Source organism: Sceloporus occidentalis, unplaced genomic scaffold, assembly GCF_023333645.1.
Source record: "Sceloporus occidentalis isolate IW3139 unplaced genomic scaffold, rSceOcc1.0.p SCAF_45, whole genome shotgun sequence".
In the NCBI taxonomy this organism is placed as follows: domain Eukaryota; kingdom Metazoa; phylum Chordata; class Lepidosauria; order Squamata; family Phrynosomatidae; genus Sceloporus; species Sceloporus occidentalis.
Genome location: NW_028317025.1, coordinates 3,673,274 through 3,689,660, shown reverse-complemented (window position 1 = coordinate 3,689,660; position 16,387 = coordinate 3,673,274). Strand labels below are relative to the sequence as shown.

The following is a 16,387-nucleotide window of genomic DNA, read 5'->3' as shown; positions in this document are numbered from 1 at the left end:
GGACCATCCTCTGGCATCATGATCCAAGAAGCTCCTGGATTCATCCTTACAGAAAAGAGGATCCTAACACAACGTGTGTTTGTCAGCTTAGACCCGAAGATCTCCATCGAAAAACAGTACAACGTTTCATCGATGCAGCTATCTGAATTAAAGGCCTGGTACCAGATGCATCTTGAAAGAGCACAAAGACGCGTTCAAGAAATTTTGGAACAAGCCAGGAAACCGTTTGTATCGAGCTCCATTACAATGAATCATCGAGCTAAAAGATTCCTTGTTGCTTTAATTGTTGCCTTGGTATGTACAGCCATAGGTGCAGTCGTTGCAACCGGTATGTCTGCCGCAAACTCTGTCTCCGTTCAAACTTTGGAGAACGAAATTCGAGGTTTAAAAGGAGAAATCAATGCTATTCATCGGGAAATGGAACGACAAAGAGAGTATCTAGTAGACTTAATGGTTATGGTAAATGATACCATTGTAACCACAAATATGCACTCCAAATTAATCTCTCACTCTATTAATCTGCACCAAAGTCATGAACAATTCAAACGTGAATTTTTGTTTGTGCACGACCCCATAATATTCCACACAAATTCATTTTTGGATGAAGTGCAATCTGGAATGACTGATTTAACCAGAGGACACATTCCTTTATATTTTGTTTCAGATGATATTGTTCGTAAAATGATTACGAAAGTCGATGGCAATACAGTGGAACCCATGCAATTAAATCTGGCCTATGAAATGGGAAGTGCTCTTCCTCTTTACATTGACCCAGAGCAAATGGAAATATGTTTCTTATTATCAATCCCGTATGTTACCCACCGAAATATTTTTCAGTTGAAAACCATACATAATGTTGGAACATGGAAGGATGAGATCCATGTCAGAATCCAAACCCCTGCTGTGTTAGCTTTTCAACCATGGGTACCAGATTGGTATTCAATACCTATTTTGACAGAATGTGTTAAATTTAAGGACAATATGATTTGAAGTCGTTAATATGCATCTGACGCTGGTTTAGATCATTCTAAAGCAAACTGGATTTTGCTTTGTCATAATCTAAAGGGGGGATTATGTCAGATATTTTATGATAGAAAATATGTATTCCATATATTCTGTATTTTACATGAGCACAAAATGGAGTCAGAGCCATTTTATTTTACTTAATCATATAATGATTATTTCTTCCTGTCTTTGTTCCCTCTATAATTGAGAACAAAGGAGTATTCATGTATATAGATGTTTCAGTATATATGATCCAATTAACGTTATCTCCCATGAGAAAGTTAAGGAGTAGACACTACATATCCTTAGGAATGTAAATTGGAATGGGGGATACGTCGTAAGACCCCCAAAACCTGGCACCATAATCTCACTCTTAGAATTACTTTGAGTCCCAACCTATATAACTTTTAGAAAGTATATTTCTTTCCACTTAATTTCTTGCCACTGAACCTGGATTAACTTCTACAAGGACCAGTAGGACAACAGCAACAAGTGGTGGTAAATATAATTGTTTTATTATGCTGAATAGAGATAAATTTTGTCTTCTTCATATAGAATTCCCTGTTTCTGGGAAATAATATATTGCATTATTGTATATGACGGCTTGTGAGACTGCAGCTTATAACCCGTGATAATGACAATAATGAAAAGGTATTTTTACCTGTAGATGAAGTTTGACATTATTTGCATCTATTAGGAATTTCACTAAATACTCTTAGACATTATTAAATTATTTTAATCTGTCATATTAGTTGAACTAATATAATAGAGTTAGTGATCTTTTTATTACCGCCCTGATTATCATTTTTGGTTGCTGAGTGGGATGGAAATTAATGGTGTGTGTTAGACTCATAAAGTAGTAATTCATATTGATAATATCGATAATATATTGTAATTGGAACTGATTCAATTTGACATGTTTTAAGAATTTCGTGTTTTATATCATGCACTGTATGACTCATATATATATTTTATAAATTGTATTTACAATAAATATTTTTTGATTGATTATTTTGGTGATATATATCTGATTTGAATTATAATTTTCGGCGATCTGAAAGAATTTAGGATCGGAGATAAAATATAGGGTATCTCCTTAAATTCATATTGTGGATGTGGTACTACAATATTTGATAGCGTCGTTATTTTGTGTGTGTGACGAAATATTGGTTTTGCCTATTTTGTCTCATTAATATCCCTAACAATGTATGTCTCTCTGATCTGGGTATAGAGTCAATGTTCAGTTTATTAGTTCTTCCATAGGCAGGCTTTAGCGTTAGGACCCACCGTCATTGGAGTACTTTGGCGTAGCGGTTGGCTAAGCATACTATGGCCATACGATGTGACGGAATCTCCAATAGTTATCATATAGTCCTAGGCTAGTTCCTGTATGTATGTGTGTCAGTGTCGGGTTTAGTAGTCGGAGGCCAATATGCAAGGCAGGAGACATAGGGAATCAAAAGCGAGGTACCGATAGGGATGAGACGTAGACAAAGTCAAGATAAGCAGAGGTCAGTTCAGGCAGCGAAGGTTCAGACACGATAAGGCAAGCGAAGGGTCAATATCCAATGAAACAATGATAAGGCAGCACTGACATATATACGTAGAGAGCACAGTATATCTGAGCACTGAATGAACTAAAGGACACAGATTTATAGGAAGGAGGGAGGGATACTCCCTCTGATGTCAAGATTAATCTGATTCCATACACCTGGGAATGTCGCCGACTGTGCTTTTAAGAAGAGGATTTGTATGCACGCGTGCCACTAGAGGGCGTGCGAGAGGTGGAACGTGTTCTCCGTCTCTGTTGGGACGGCCCTGGAGTTGTGTTCCGGCCGTCCTGAAGATCGCAGTGCCGGGAAGAAGATTGCGGCACCGTCAACGCCGGGGAGTGAGCTGGTCTGCCACGTCGGACCCCTCTTCGTCCGTCGCCATAATGGCGGCGTGGGTCAGAAGGAGGATGCAGCGGGGACCTGTCTTGTAACCCCGGTAGAGGGGGTGTCCTGTCTTGTAACCCCGGTAGAGGGGTGTCCTGTCCTGTTCATGTCGGATCTTGTGTATTCCTTGTCTTCCCCTGTTGTGCCCTGTATTATGTATATCTTGTCTGGTTATGTTTCTTGCTTGGTCTCCCTGTCCCTTGCTTGTTCTGTTTCTGCTATATACTCTGCTTAGCTTCCCTACTTCCAGCCTGCAGCATCCTGCACATGATTCCAGTGTTATGTCTCATGCCTGCTCCAGGGTGCCTGCAGGATATCTCCAAGTTTTGTTTTGGATTTCCACATCCAGCCAAGTTTAGTTTTGCTTTGTTCTGGACTACGTCAGCTGCTATGTCAGGGTGCTGGTATGTGGCTGCACAACCCTAGTTGCCCACCGGGAGAGTGCTGTCGCCCTGCACCAGGCACTGTCCAGGCACTTGCCCCAAAACAGCTTGTGAGGGCCACCTTTGCCCCAAACAGCCTGCCTGTGCCATGTTTGCTTCAGGTTTTCTTTGCCTCAAAACAGATTGCCCTTTGTCCCCTGTCCAACCTGGCACACATATGAAAGCACACTTTACATGCTTACACACTTACACATACTCACTAACACACTCACACACTCTCACACCACTTATACATCCATTGTCAGGGTGTGTAGGGGTTGGAGCACACCACAGAGAGACACCAGATGCAAAACCAGGGAATGGTATAATAAGAATGGTTTATTCCACTAAGCACTAATAGAAACAAAGGCATAAACGGTACCGTACAGCAATCCGTGGTCTGGGGAAAGAGTATCAGCAAAGTCTGTAAGCAAGCCAAGGTCAAAGTTCATAGAATTCAAATAACGAGTATCCAGCAATGAGGTATGGGAAATACAGGAAGGGACTTGAACAATCAAGCATTGATGGATTAATGCTGGGTGTTTAAATAGTCTGCCAAAACCTGGCTCCTCTCCCCAGATCTCAGAGACCCTTCATCCTTATAGGTCATAGTCAGTGGTGACCTGTCCGTCACTGCTTGTCCCGCCTCCAGTGTCCTCTTGCATTATTGGGCCCCAGGGCACGCCCCCCACAATCAATCTATTACTGGCACTCGCCCTGCATGCCACAGGCCATATCAAAGGCCAGGGATGTGGGCCGTGACCGCGTGTTACATGGACGGAGCTGCGGGGAGATGAGGTAGGTCCCTGACATCCATGCTCACACACTTATACATCCGCATCCATGCTCACATACACTTATACATAGCTATGCATGAAAACATACACTTATACACAAACATTCATGCCCACATACACTTATCACAGACATCCATGCTCACATGCATACAAACATATACCCCTCCTTAGCTCTCCAGTAGATTTCGGTCCTCTGTATGTAGGGTCATGTGACATAAGTGTGTCTGTCTCTCTGTGCTATTCAAAAATGTTTAGACCAGGACTGACACGGTCAATGTCAGAAGGGTCCTTTCTGAAACTTTTTGAAGTGGTACAAAGAGAGAAGCATGAGGAGACAGAAAGAAGTGGTTGCAGTGTCTCCCGGGCCCCCTACAGCAGCGACATCTCTAGTTATGCCACTTATTCTGGGAGCCTGTGTATGATGTCCAAACTGTCTCAATGTATAAAAGAACAGCTTGTATAACTAATATGTACAAAGTATTTCATTATGTAATGGCTCTCAGATAATAGCACAAGTGTAAGGGCATGACAATACAACTGGCAAAATTGTAAAAACCATTAATATAATTGCATGTGACAATTACTTACTGAGTTCTGCCCCTAGTATACTCTGCCATGCCCAGACTGCCCATATGGCACACCAGGCAAATGCCCAGTGAACCGATGGCCGACAGGGCTGGATATTTACTGATACGGCCACTCTAGGTCTAATTCAGGTCCTGTAGTGTGTGGCCACTGCCTTGATACGTAATGTGCAGTACAGCATATGACCTTGAAGTGCCAGGGCTGCTTAGTCATCATCAGTCTTACCACGTCCTTGTTGATGGTAAGTTCTGAGTATGACAACCTCATACTGTATCTTGGATGCCAAAACCCTTTAGTTGCCAAGGTAATGTATTCCAGTAACATTTAGGGTTTATTTTCTCAGGTTTTGTGCTCCAACACAATTGATTCACCATCAAGATCTTTGAATCACTTCTAGGATCCATGGCAAGAAAAATGAGACACTAGTGTACACATCCGGGGAGACAGGATTCCCACAATATTTTCCAGAGAACGATACCAGTCCTTCCATGCGATTTCTACACACAAGAGGTCCACCTGAGTCACCCTGTAGAGATTAGAGCATCTCATATTAGAGATATAACATATTGTATATAAATGTATTTGCATTTGGTTTGCATTTCTAGGTAAATTGTATGCTTCATACACACCCTGCAGGAGCCCTTAACCTTGCCAGGGGTGGCTGTACACATCATACTGCTGAAAATGCCATTCCAAGACTTTCTGCATGTCTCCTGGCTGATCACTCTGACATCTGCTTCCATCAGAGCTGGTGGTTTGACTCCCAAATCACTCACGCGCCCCCATCCAGCCACTGTGCATGTTGTTCTGGGAGTCAAGGTTGAAATTTTACATGGAAGTCTGATGGGTCTTACACCTATACTGATAATGGCAGATTCATTCAGCTGCAAGAAAATATGCATAAATTATAGCATGTGACACAACAAAATAAGGAAATCGCTTTAAGACTGAAAAGACAGAAAATCTCTGTTCTTATACCTGTACACTTTGTGGGTTGGCTTACCAAGAGCTATCCACTTTCTGCTCCATCTGAGAACTGTGAAGGGACAGGGGATGTACTAAGTGGGCAATGCTAGGTATAAATGGGGCACACCCTGTTTTACCTCAAAGTAGGTGGGAATATAGAAGAACTGGCAGTGGAACAGGTCAAATATCTTTCTCACCACCTAAAGAATAAAGAGCTGCCCCAGAGGGAATGGTAACCAGATGTGTGTCTACAAGCAGCGGCACAACACAACATTTTTCAGCCCACATACACACACAGGTTGTGTTTAATAGACCCTGAGTATAAACTTTCCACATACTATACGTCAGCCAATGATATTGTGACAAACCCCTTGTACATGCCTAGGACACACGTGCACCAAGAGCCTATTTTTTATTTTTTGTGCCCTCCATGTTCACCACAGCTCCTGTATGGAGTAAATGTTATGCCTTTGCCTTCAGGGCAAACCTGGAAGCTTCCAAAATATGAATATGCTACACCGCCGTGTTAAAGTGAGTGATCTTTCTTCAAAATACACTAGACACAGGCCATATTGGTGATTTAAAAAACCACAAATAAAGCAAGACAGGGATTAAAAATCGGCCCAGTGCCCTAAATCAGTCAAAGCAAAAGTATATAAGAAGACAATGGTGAAAGCAGATGTGCCACTTCCAGAATGGCTACATTTTAGAGTTGGGTGGGTGTGCAAGAGACAGAAATCTTGTATGAGAGTGTGTAAATATTTAATTTGCAATCCTTTTCTATTGAATAAAGTGATTTGATTAGGGTAATTTTGAGAGAAAAAATGAATGTTTAGTTTCCCATTTTGGTCTTTATTCTTACAAAGCCCTAAATTCAATGTCTGGTAAAATTTGTCCTCTCTAGATTTCCTTATGTTTACACATTCATTCTAAGCAAAAGAGCGAGATGTTTCTTCTTTTATTATATGGTATGACAGCAAGTAATATAAATGCAATATAACAAGCTGCATAGTCAAGCTCTCTGAGTACTGGTGAAGAATTGATTCATTTATTACCTTCAGCAGTTGGATATCGTTCACAAAGAAAGTCCTGTTGTACTTTGGGTGTTGAATGGATCTCTGGACACTGAACACCTGAACATATTGTTCTGGAGCATCAAGCTTATGTGCACCAAGTACCACACGGATTGAGTTCACAGACCTGCAACAAAGATACCATTCTACCACTCCTTTAGCTTGTTAGCACAGTGCTGTGTTTTATGATGTGCAGGGTATTTTGTTTAATGTTTGGTTTTGTCATATGTTGTAGATAATCTTCCAGGGTAGTTTTTTATATAAATGAACAGTGCTTGTGGTGTAGGTTAATTTAAAATTATTATAGAACCACAAATATAGAGTCACAAATATGGAACAGTCATTTTGTACACAGTATGTACATAGCAAATCAAAAAATTGAAAATGAAAGTTTGTTCTAATTTACAACAAGATACACGTAACTGTTAAATGATCGTATTACTTAACCATACCACAACATGCGCTATGAGAATGGCAAAACTACTTAACCACCAATTATATGATATTGGAGTGCACAATAAATGTGATGGCAAACCTGCAAAAACCTTTCCATATAGCCTATAACTTATATATAGGGGCAATATGTTCGTGCAAATGGGTAGTGGTGCATTTGACAATCGTGAGAGGACTTGTAAGTGAAATTTTTGCACATTTATTGTGTGTAAATAATGTAGGAATAGCATATGGTGATATCTCAGGGTGTATAATGTGTGAACATTGCAAGGGTAAAACTTGACTGTGCATGCTCAGTGTGTTTCATGATTTCTTGTAAGAAAGCAAGTTTAGTTTAGTCAGATCTAGTGGAAGGTAAACAAAAAAAGGTGTAAAAGGTGTAAAACTACACAGAACGTTGAATAGCTTTTACAGCAAGGTTTTGAATGTAGCATTTTTTCTTTGTTTATACCATTAAAGGTAATGATTTTCTTTGTAATTTAGTCAGGACATTGAAATGCTTACTGCTTTTTTTACCACCATTGTTGCATATAATCGACCAGATAAGTATACAAATTATTATATGTGAGAACAAACACACCCCTGTTACTGGCAATGATCATACATTAGATTAATAAGTATTGGAACACCTGACCATTACACGCAGCGGCATTGCTAGGGGGCTACAGGGGCTTAAGTCCTGAGTCTCAACTTCATAGCCATGAATGGAGACTCTGAGGCTAAAGCATACTTTAGAGTCTACATTTGGGGGTATGCACCCACTGGGGAGATAGATCTCCCTCTAACCGCCCCCAAATGAAAATGCTGAGCGCCAGGTTATGACACCATATATGGGCGCTCAGCACCGGCATTGTACGTAGGGGGTCCGTCCTGGGTGCCACTCATCATGTGATCATGCTCTGTTCCTGCCCCCTATAATTACATGGTTGAGTTTAGTGTGGAAGAACATGACTGGCCTGCACAGAGCCCTGACCTCAACCCCATTTAACACCTTTGGAATGAACTGGATTGGAGATTAGGAGCCAAGCTATCTAGTCCAACATCAGTGCCTGACCTCACAAATGCGCTACTGGATGAATGGGTAAATATTCCTACAGGAACACTCCAAAATCTTATTAAAAGCCTTCCCAGAAGAGTGGAAGCTGTTATACGTCCAACTTCATATTAATGTCTATGTATTTAGATTGCAATGTCATAAAAGTCCATGTTAATTTTATGGTCAGGTGTCCCAATACATTTGTCCAAATAGTGTATCACTTTTTTGAAGACAAATAATAAAATAACTTCACCTGGATTCCATGCAATGTGCTGCAGTAAGCACCCATTTACACTGGATTAGGGCTCCCCCGCAAAAATGACCACCCCTGTCTTGTACAGATGCTATGTAGGGTCTGGAGTGCGGTCTGGACTCACGTCCCCCAACAATTCGATATATTCCTATACAATGCAAATATTCCAATAAGGAGTGCTTAATAATATCAACAATAATACAAACTGTATTATTTCTAACTCCTAAGAATAGGGTTCACTATACAGTTTAGTGCATCCACCATATGTTTAGATTTGGCACGTAGGCTATATAAACAAAAGTATGTGAACACCCAATCGTCACTTGTATGAACTTGATGGACATTACATTCTAAAACCAAGACATTCCACATCTATGAAAACCTCCGCTCCTATGGAAAGGCTTCCCACAAGATTTTGGGGTGTGGGATTTTTTGCCAATTCAGCCAAAAGAGCATTTGGGCGGTCAGGCCAAGGGAGGTCTGGCACCTTCTGGCTTGGGGGGGGCAGGTAAAACCAAGTGACCCCACTTGCCCTCCATTTACATGCACACACTCTCAAACTTACACACTCACCCTTACAAACACACTTACACATAGACATTCATGCTTACAGATACACATTACACATTCATGCTCCCACACAAACACTTATATATACACTCTCACATAAATATGTACTCCCTTCTCACTCAACCCTTAACTCACTCAAATTTTCCTTCACTTGTACTGTGGGGTCACGTACCATCTGCTGTGTACCACCCTGTTGTGTTCCTACCTCTCAGGACTGGTCCAAATTTGCTCTTTGTGAATACTTTTGGACCAGTCTGGGGCAAAATTGCCCCCTGGCCCAGCCCGCCCCTGGGTCAGGCACTGGTGTTGGATGAGAAGGTCTGTCTCGCAAACGGTGTTCCCATGCATCCCAAAGGACCTTGTCTTGTGCATAGGAGCACACTCATCCTGGAACAGAAAAGGGCTTTCCCCAAACTCGTGCCACAAAGTTGAAAACATACAACTGTCGAAAATGTATTTGTATACTGTAGCATTACCATTACCCTAGGAAACTAAGGGGCCTAGCCCAAAACCCGAAAAACAGCCCCAGGTCATTATCTCTCCTCCACCAAACCTTACAGTAGAGGATATGCATTCCCATAGCTAGCATTCTTCTGGCATCTGCCAAACAGATTCATCCATCTGACTTAAGAAAGTGAATGAATGAGTGAGTAAATGAGTCAATTAATGTGTTTGGGGCAGAGGTGACACAGGCAGATGGTTTAGGGGCAGATATGGCACAGACAGGCTGTTTGGGGGACAGTGCTGGCACAGACAAGCTGTTTAGGGGCAGAGGTGGCACAGGCTGGCAGTTTATCAGCAGAAATTGCATAGGCATGATGTCTGGGGAGCAAAAATGGCACATGCAGGCTGTTTTGGGGAACTCAATAATTAGAAGAGGTGTCCACATATTTTTGGTCATGTAGATTTCACCATAATATATATATATATATATATATATATATATATATATATATATATATATATATATATATACAAATACAGTATCGGTGTGTTAATGTGAAAAGGAAATATTAATTCTTAATGTTGTTTCTAATGGAGCACCACGTGATACTTAAATGGCAGTATAATAATGGCTGAAATACCACTTGCCCCCATCTGCCCATTGCTCTTCTTCCATGTCACCACTAGATCAATGCAGCACACCTTGGATATATATGCCATGACAAGCCAGAGTCTACCTATCTTGGTAATATCTTCAGTCCATACTAATTCCCTCTATGTGATTTAGTTTATTTTCAGGGAAACACAGTTTGCAGCTTTCTCAGTTTTCAAAAAGGACAGGTATATAATGTATGTGCACTCATTTAAAATGGTTGAATTTGAACTCACCTCCAGCCAAGAACACATGAAAAGTGAGTATATACACCAGGTGATACTTAAAAATGTTAGTACACAGAACCTAGAAGACCAAATGGAAAAAGTGTTACAAAACATTTTTTATTAAGAAAAAGAAGAGTACTATAATTAACATGATTTAGTTGGAGGGTCAAGACTGATGAGTAATGTGAGAAAATGCTACTTTACAGACAAGTTAGTAGATGAAACAAACCTCAGGTGGGAGCAGTAGATTCAAAAGCATTTAGGAACACTTGCGATATACATGTAATCAGGAAAGGCAGATTATATGAGCTAATTAATCTTCTTCTGCCATTGCTATTTATGCATTTGCAACATTACATGTCATCATTGTCAGTAGTGAGGTGTTATGGTGTTATAGCTCTTACCAGATTCATAGGCGGTAACATCCTGATGTCACTGAGTTTCCTAACTTATCAAATGAAGGTGAGCTGCTGGGGCAGCAAACTGTCCCTTTTCCTGGAGTTGGTTGAGTGCCACTACTAAAAGTAAGTTGTTGGTAGGTGGAAATCTGGCTTTAAGAAAACCCTGTGTACACATATTAATAAACATGCTAACACATGATAAGTAATGAATATTGCATCATAGATCTGTAGTGCTATCATAGCTGTCATATCCAAAGAGAAACATTTTGTGGCACCAAATTATGTAAATAACATATACATCTGAAAGGCAATATAAGTACTAATTAATTAGGTAATTTTGACAGCTAGGATTATGAGGGAACAAAAGTATGTGAGCTTTTAAAGCACTAAGCTGGACCATCAGAAGAAATGGCAAGTGAATACCGCTTAAAGAAGTACATTGTAATTAAGTAAGATACTTTAATATTTAACAGAAACAGAATACATATATTAAGTCTCTCACCTCAATTGCTGGAACACGCTGTCCAAAGTTTTCACAGTTAACAGGCACCAGTGATTTTTTTATCCAGGCTGGCTGAAGAATGTAAATGCCAAAAACGTATCGTGGAAACATTGAGCAGTGACTGCAGAGGAAGAACCTGGCATGCATGCGCTATATCAGCTATCATCTTTTAACAACTTCATCCCTGTGCTGCTTTTTTCTCTATATCCTTGGCTTCCATGAACTGTGTATGATCAGGCTATGATGAGGTTTTAAAGTAGTTTTCCGAAGTATACAGACTCACTGTACGATACAGTGATAAATGTAACCGAAAAATGCAGAAAGGACACGCACCTTTAACCCCTGAATGACAAAGCCCGTACATGTACAGGCTCAAAATGCATTGTTTTCAATGGGTTTAGGGACCGCCCATTGTCCTTAAGGGGTTAAAAGCATATAAAACCTGATTTTGAGGTGCTGCAGAAATGGGCAACATGTGTACACACAACAAATCAAGAAATCAGCATACACAGCAAATACTTTTTAAAAGCACTCATCTGAGGCGTAAATACACGCCTTTCATCACACTATATAGCCATATATTGCTTAGCCAACCACTACTGCCTTTTAATCTACTGAGACTCTCATGCAGCTTCCTGGTAAGCAAAAAAATAACGAAAAATTAGATAGAACCCGCAAAAACTGGGGTACTTTGAAATAGCAGCAGCTAAGCAATATATGGCCGTATGGTGTGATGGAATGCTCAATATTTATGCCTCCAATGGGTGCTTTTAAATAGTATTTGCTGGCCATGTGCTGATTTCGTGCTTTGATGGATACAACCAGTTAATTTAAAAATTGTGCCAGAATAAAATATAAAATCACATGTCAGCTATGCTTGGGGGGCCTGTGGATATTTCACATATTCAACATATTGCAAAGCCAATAGATGGAGTGTATATTTTGTAGATGGAGTGTATATATTAATGTATAGATTACATACATATAATAATGCCAGTTAGTGGTAAACTGGCAATAAATTCAAAATTAGTTATGTTTTGCAAAGATCTGCAAATATATATCTGAATTTAACAGTTTGATGTTCAACTCAAAGGGACCCTATCTTTTGACTAAATCATGTAGACAAAGAGCCAGTTTTAAAGAGATTTTTCCCCAGAAGTGTAATGATTGTCTCATCCACACATATCCAGTTCATTAAAATGTTTGCCATGCTTTTCGCATGCTAAGTAAACAACAGAATAAAAACATACCCAAATAAAGATATATCAGCTATATAAGCACTGTAGAATATCCCATTGTATATATGGAATACCACGGTGGTGGTCTGCAGCAGGACATATAACAGGTTTAATATCAGTTTATGTCTTACCATTTTCTTTGTTGTCTTGCAGTGCCTCTTGTGGCCCAATAAGCAAATTGCAACTATGAAGAAATTGTTTTTACCATTTGTAGTAAAGTGATCTTTCTGTTATTTAACCCAACAAAATGTAATGTGAAAATAATAACAAATCTACTGGTGAGTATATTATATTACAGGTGAAGGACAGGAGCACTCCATTCATCCACATAAGACTTTATAGCAAGAATATGTGCCTATTCAGGGTAGCTTCCAGTTCAGGAATAGGTATTGTAAAAAGTATTGTAATTTCTGCACCAAAGTAACCCCTTAAACAGCAATGACATCACTGTACAGTGTAAAGGAAATCAGGGACTCCATAGCCCCGAATTTCAGTTTGTTTATTGAATAATAAGTGACTTTTTGCCACATTCTTATGTTTTTGTTTGTTATGTGGCACTTCAAGGTCTGCTTATGGGTATTCTCTAGGGTAGAAGTAGGAGTCGTGCTCAGGGGTAAAATGAGGGGCATATACACCTTACTGTTCCCAGATTTCTAATGAAACAGAGTGCAAAACATTATAGCAAAACATGTTATATTCTATGTTACTATGGACACTCCAAATTAAATGGGTTTTTTTTGTGGCTATTAAATGTTTGTCTGTGCTATGTCAAAACCTGTGAATGCTTAGGAGGACGCAATAGGCTAAATACATACCTTCCAAGTGTAAAGAGTTTGGGAACCTTCTGTCCCTTTTTCTTCCTCTTACATCCCTCAGCAGCTGTTTGCTGGGTTTGCTTGTGTCACAATGCTCTAAAGACCCAAAGCTTCCAATAATGTGTACAAAAATAAATTGAACTGTGTGAATATCCTAATTAAATGTTCAATGCAACTATACAAAAAGCCCAAATTCTGAAATATTGTGAAGGATGTTTATTACAGGTATATCAGAATAAACCCCATAGTTTTCTATACCTTACAGAAGCCATGTCATGGCCTACCCTTAACTTTGTTCTTTGCATTGCTTTAGCAAACAGTATCCAGGCCGGTTCCTTCCACTTCCATCCACTTCATCTGCCAGATGACATAGAAGTGCAGCAAATTAAGTTGTCCAGTGTTTTGAGGTGGATTACTTCAATTAATAATCTACAACACACCTTTTTTACTGGCGAATCCAGGAATTTAAGAAGTTCCTTCATATTGTAGATAGCACTAGGATCACTTATTTTACTGACTATTCAATAGTGGACCATCTTACACATATGTCTTCATTTTTATTTTATTTGCTGTATGTGACAGCCTACAAATTGCTCCATGGTATATAACTAAGTGACCTGTTTTTGGAGTGGTGAGATACTATATGGAATTCAGCCAGAGGTTCCAGATCAGGCAGCCTACAGGATGTGTTCAGATTTTTATACTATGGGGAAGCTTCCTGGCCAGCCACAAGTACACATGAAAGACGTCAGACAAAGGAGTTAGTTAAAATAGCAATTTCCATTGTCACAAAATCTTCAATAGGTCCCTTATTTCCTATTTTTTTAAACATATTGTTACTTGCTGATTGTGAATCCTCCTTAGAATATTTCTTATATGCTGAAACTCGGACTGCCTTTACTTAATTTTCTTCTCCTTGAATATGCTACATGAAAACACATTTCAAGTTGTTCAATGTAATTGCTTGTAACTAGAATGTTTGTGGCAGATTTGGCCAATTCATTGTTGTCTATCCCTGCTATTCAGTTTTCACCTAGTTGATCATGTAAAGCAGCCCTTTTATAATTTACCAGGGAACATTTGTCAGGCGACACCAAGGCAGAAAATAATAATCTTGTTTCCATTGGAATTGATGTCTGTTTAATGTTTTGTTTTTTGCCATAAAAATAATATATATCCACTTCAGTTTCTTTACTAAACATACAATAAAAATATGATTACCATCCCTCTCCATTTTCCAAGAAATATTTTATCATAATCATTAGTCCCTTAAAATCTCATTTTCTGTTTCTAATCAGTACAAACATTCATACCCTGGAAGGAAAGTGATGAATGGGTTAAAAGTAAAGCCTATACTATTTTTTACCTTCAAGAACAATACAGTATCTTCAGAAGGCCGGAAACAGTTTGCGGTAATGGGTTGGTTTTATTCTGCCCCTGATAATGTTCTGTTGATCTAGTTCTTACTACACTCTGTTAGAACGATGACTTAATCTTTCAAATTTAAGTAGCATTTTTGGTATTTCGTCTTGTATATGTTAATATTGCTCTTTAAAGCATAGTAAAATATGTAACAGAAGTTGATTTGCATTTGGCACTTTCTTTGCTTAAATCCCCCAGAAACAGATCTAGAGGTATAAATAACTTCATTACATATTCACTTAATAAAACACATTGCCAATTTACAAGTTGTTTTCACCATTTTATCAGCGTTATGTTGAACAAAAATGGGGAGAGTGATAGTTGTTTGAATGGTTCACATTATCCAGGTTACTGCTGTGTACACCACTGTCTCTTAAGGGATGCAGTTGCTCCCAGGTTGTCGTTATGTGTATTAAGCTAGGTGCAACTGGTGATCTACATTAGTTTTGTGCAGGTTAAACACTTGTATGTCAAGTTAATTTGAATGTTTAAATTATATTCTCTTTTTAATATTAGTTCAGTTACCACATTCCTACAATTCTGGAGTTTTGTGCAGATGCACAGTTTCCAATCCTGTGATGTATATACATCTGTGATCCAGGTTTGTTTAACTGCAAAAAATAATGGTATTTGATATGCCACAGTTATGAGATACTAAAAGTAAGAATTGTATCATGTTAGTCATAGAAAGAAATGTGCTAAATATGATACCTTTATTGACTAAATGAATTGCAACAGATTACAAGCTTTCAGGACTACTTAGGTCTTATGTACAAAGTTAGAAGAGGTCGGTGCTCTTGCAAGCTTACAATCTAGTCAGTGGTGGAGGGGGGAATGAGTTGATAAGGTCCAGATGATCTGTCATCAAATTTGCTGTAAAAAGTGACAGTTTAGTGTTCTTAACACTCACATTAAAGAATAATCCATATTAAACTACATTGTGAGTATACATTATTTATGAAAAAAAAAACACTTAGTTGACTTAGAAATTGTAGCCATGTAGGTGCCCTACTTCCCCATGATCTGATTTCTTGCCACTGATTGGCTGCTTGAAGGCACAATCGGTGACGGGATAAGGTTTCTACTGAAATCAAAAGGGAGCATTTGCTTCAGATGTGCAAGGGGGGTCTGTACACCCCCCCACCTATTGTAGATATGGAGTATATCACATATATCACATCCAGCTGAACACATATCCTGCAAGCAAGGGAAGAGGAAAATGAAAATGCATATGGGTGAATTCTTTATCATCCCACCTTGTATCCAGATCACGATATTAGAATTATTCACTGGGATGAGTGATCTACCTCACAAAATCAAGATAACTGTGGATGGTTCCATGAAATTCAGAGATGAATGTAAAATATGTTTTTTGTACCATTCCACTACAAATGCACTATATTGTTACAGAATTTGTCATAGATTTGTAATTTTCAGCAGTTATTTTAATAAGAAAAAAAAACCTGCACCACGCTACATACTAAATACTGTAGGTAGATCCCAGGCCACAAGCATATACAAAATACAGTACAATCTGAACATTCCTGCTTTTCTGAAGCATCCTGAAATTTTGAATCTTTGATTTTGAA

The 16,387-nt window shown here is 39.1% G+C and overlaps 1 protein-coding gene across 1 annotated transcript in view; it reads left to right on the top strand.

Annotated features, from left to right (window-relative positions):
• Positions 1 to 330: 330 nt before the first annotated feature.
• Positions 331 to 16,387, top strand: part of LOC149289486 (paralemmin-1-like) — a 55,082-nt gene continuing 39,025 nt past the window's right edge. Inside the window, exons 1-3 of the mRNA XM_089490540.1 lie at positions 331 to 459; positions 2,776 to 2,994; positions 4,095 to 4,162. Coding sequence (XP_089346666.1) covers positions 331 to 459; positions 2,776 to 2,994; positions 4,095 to 4,162 — 416 coding nt within the window. The remainder of the gene's footprint in view (positions 460 to 2,775; positions 2,995 to 4,094; positions 4,163 to 16,387) is intronic.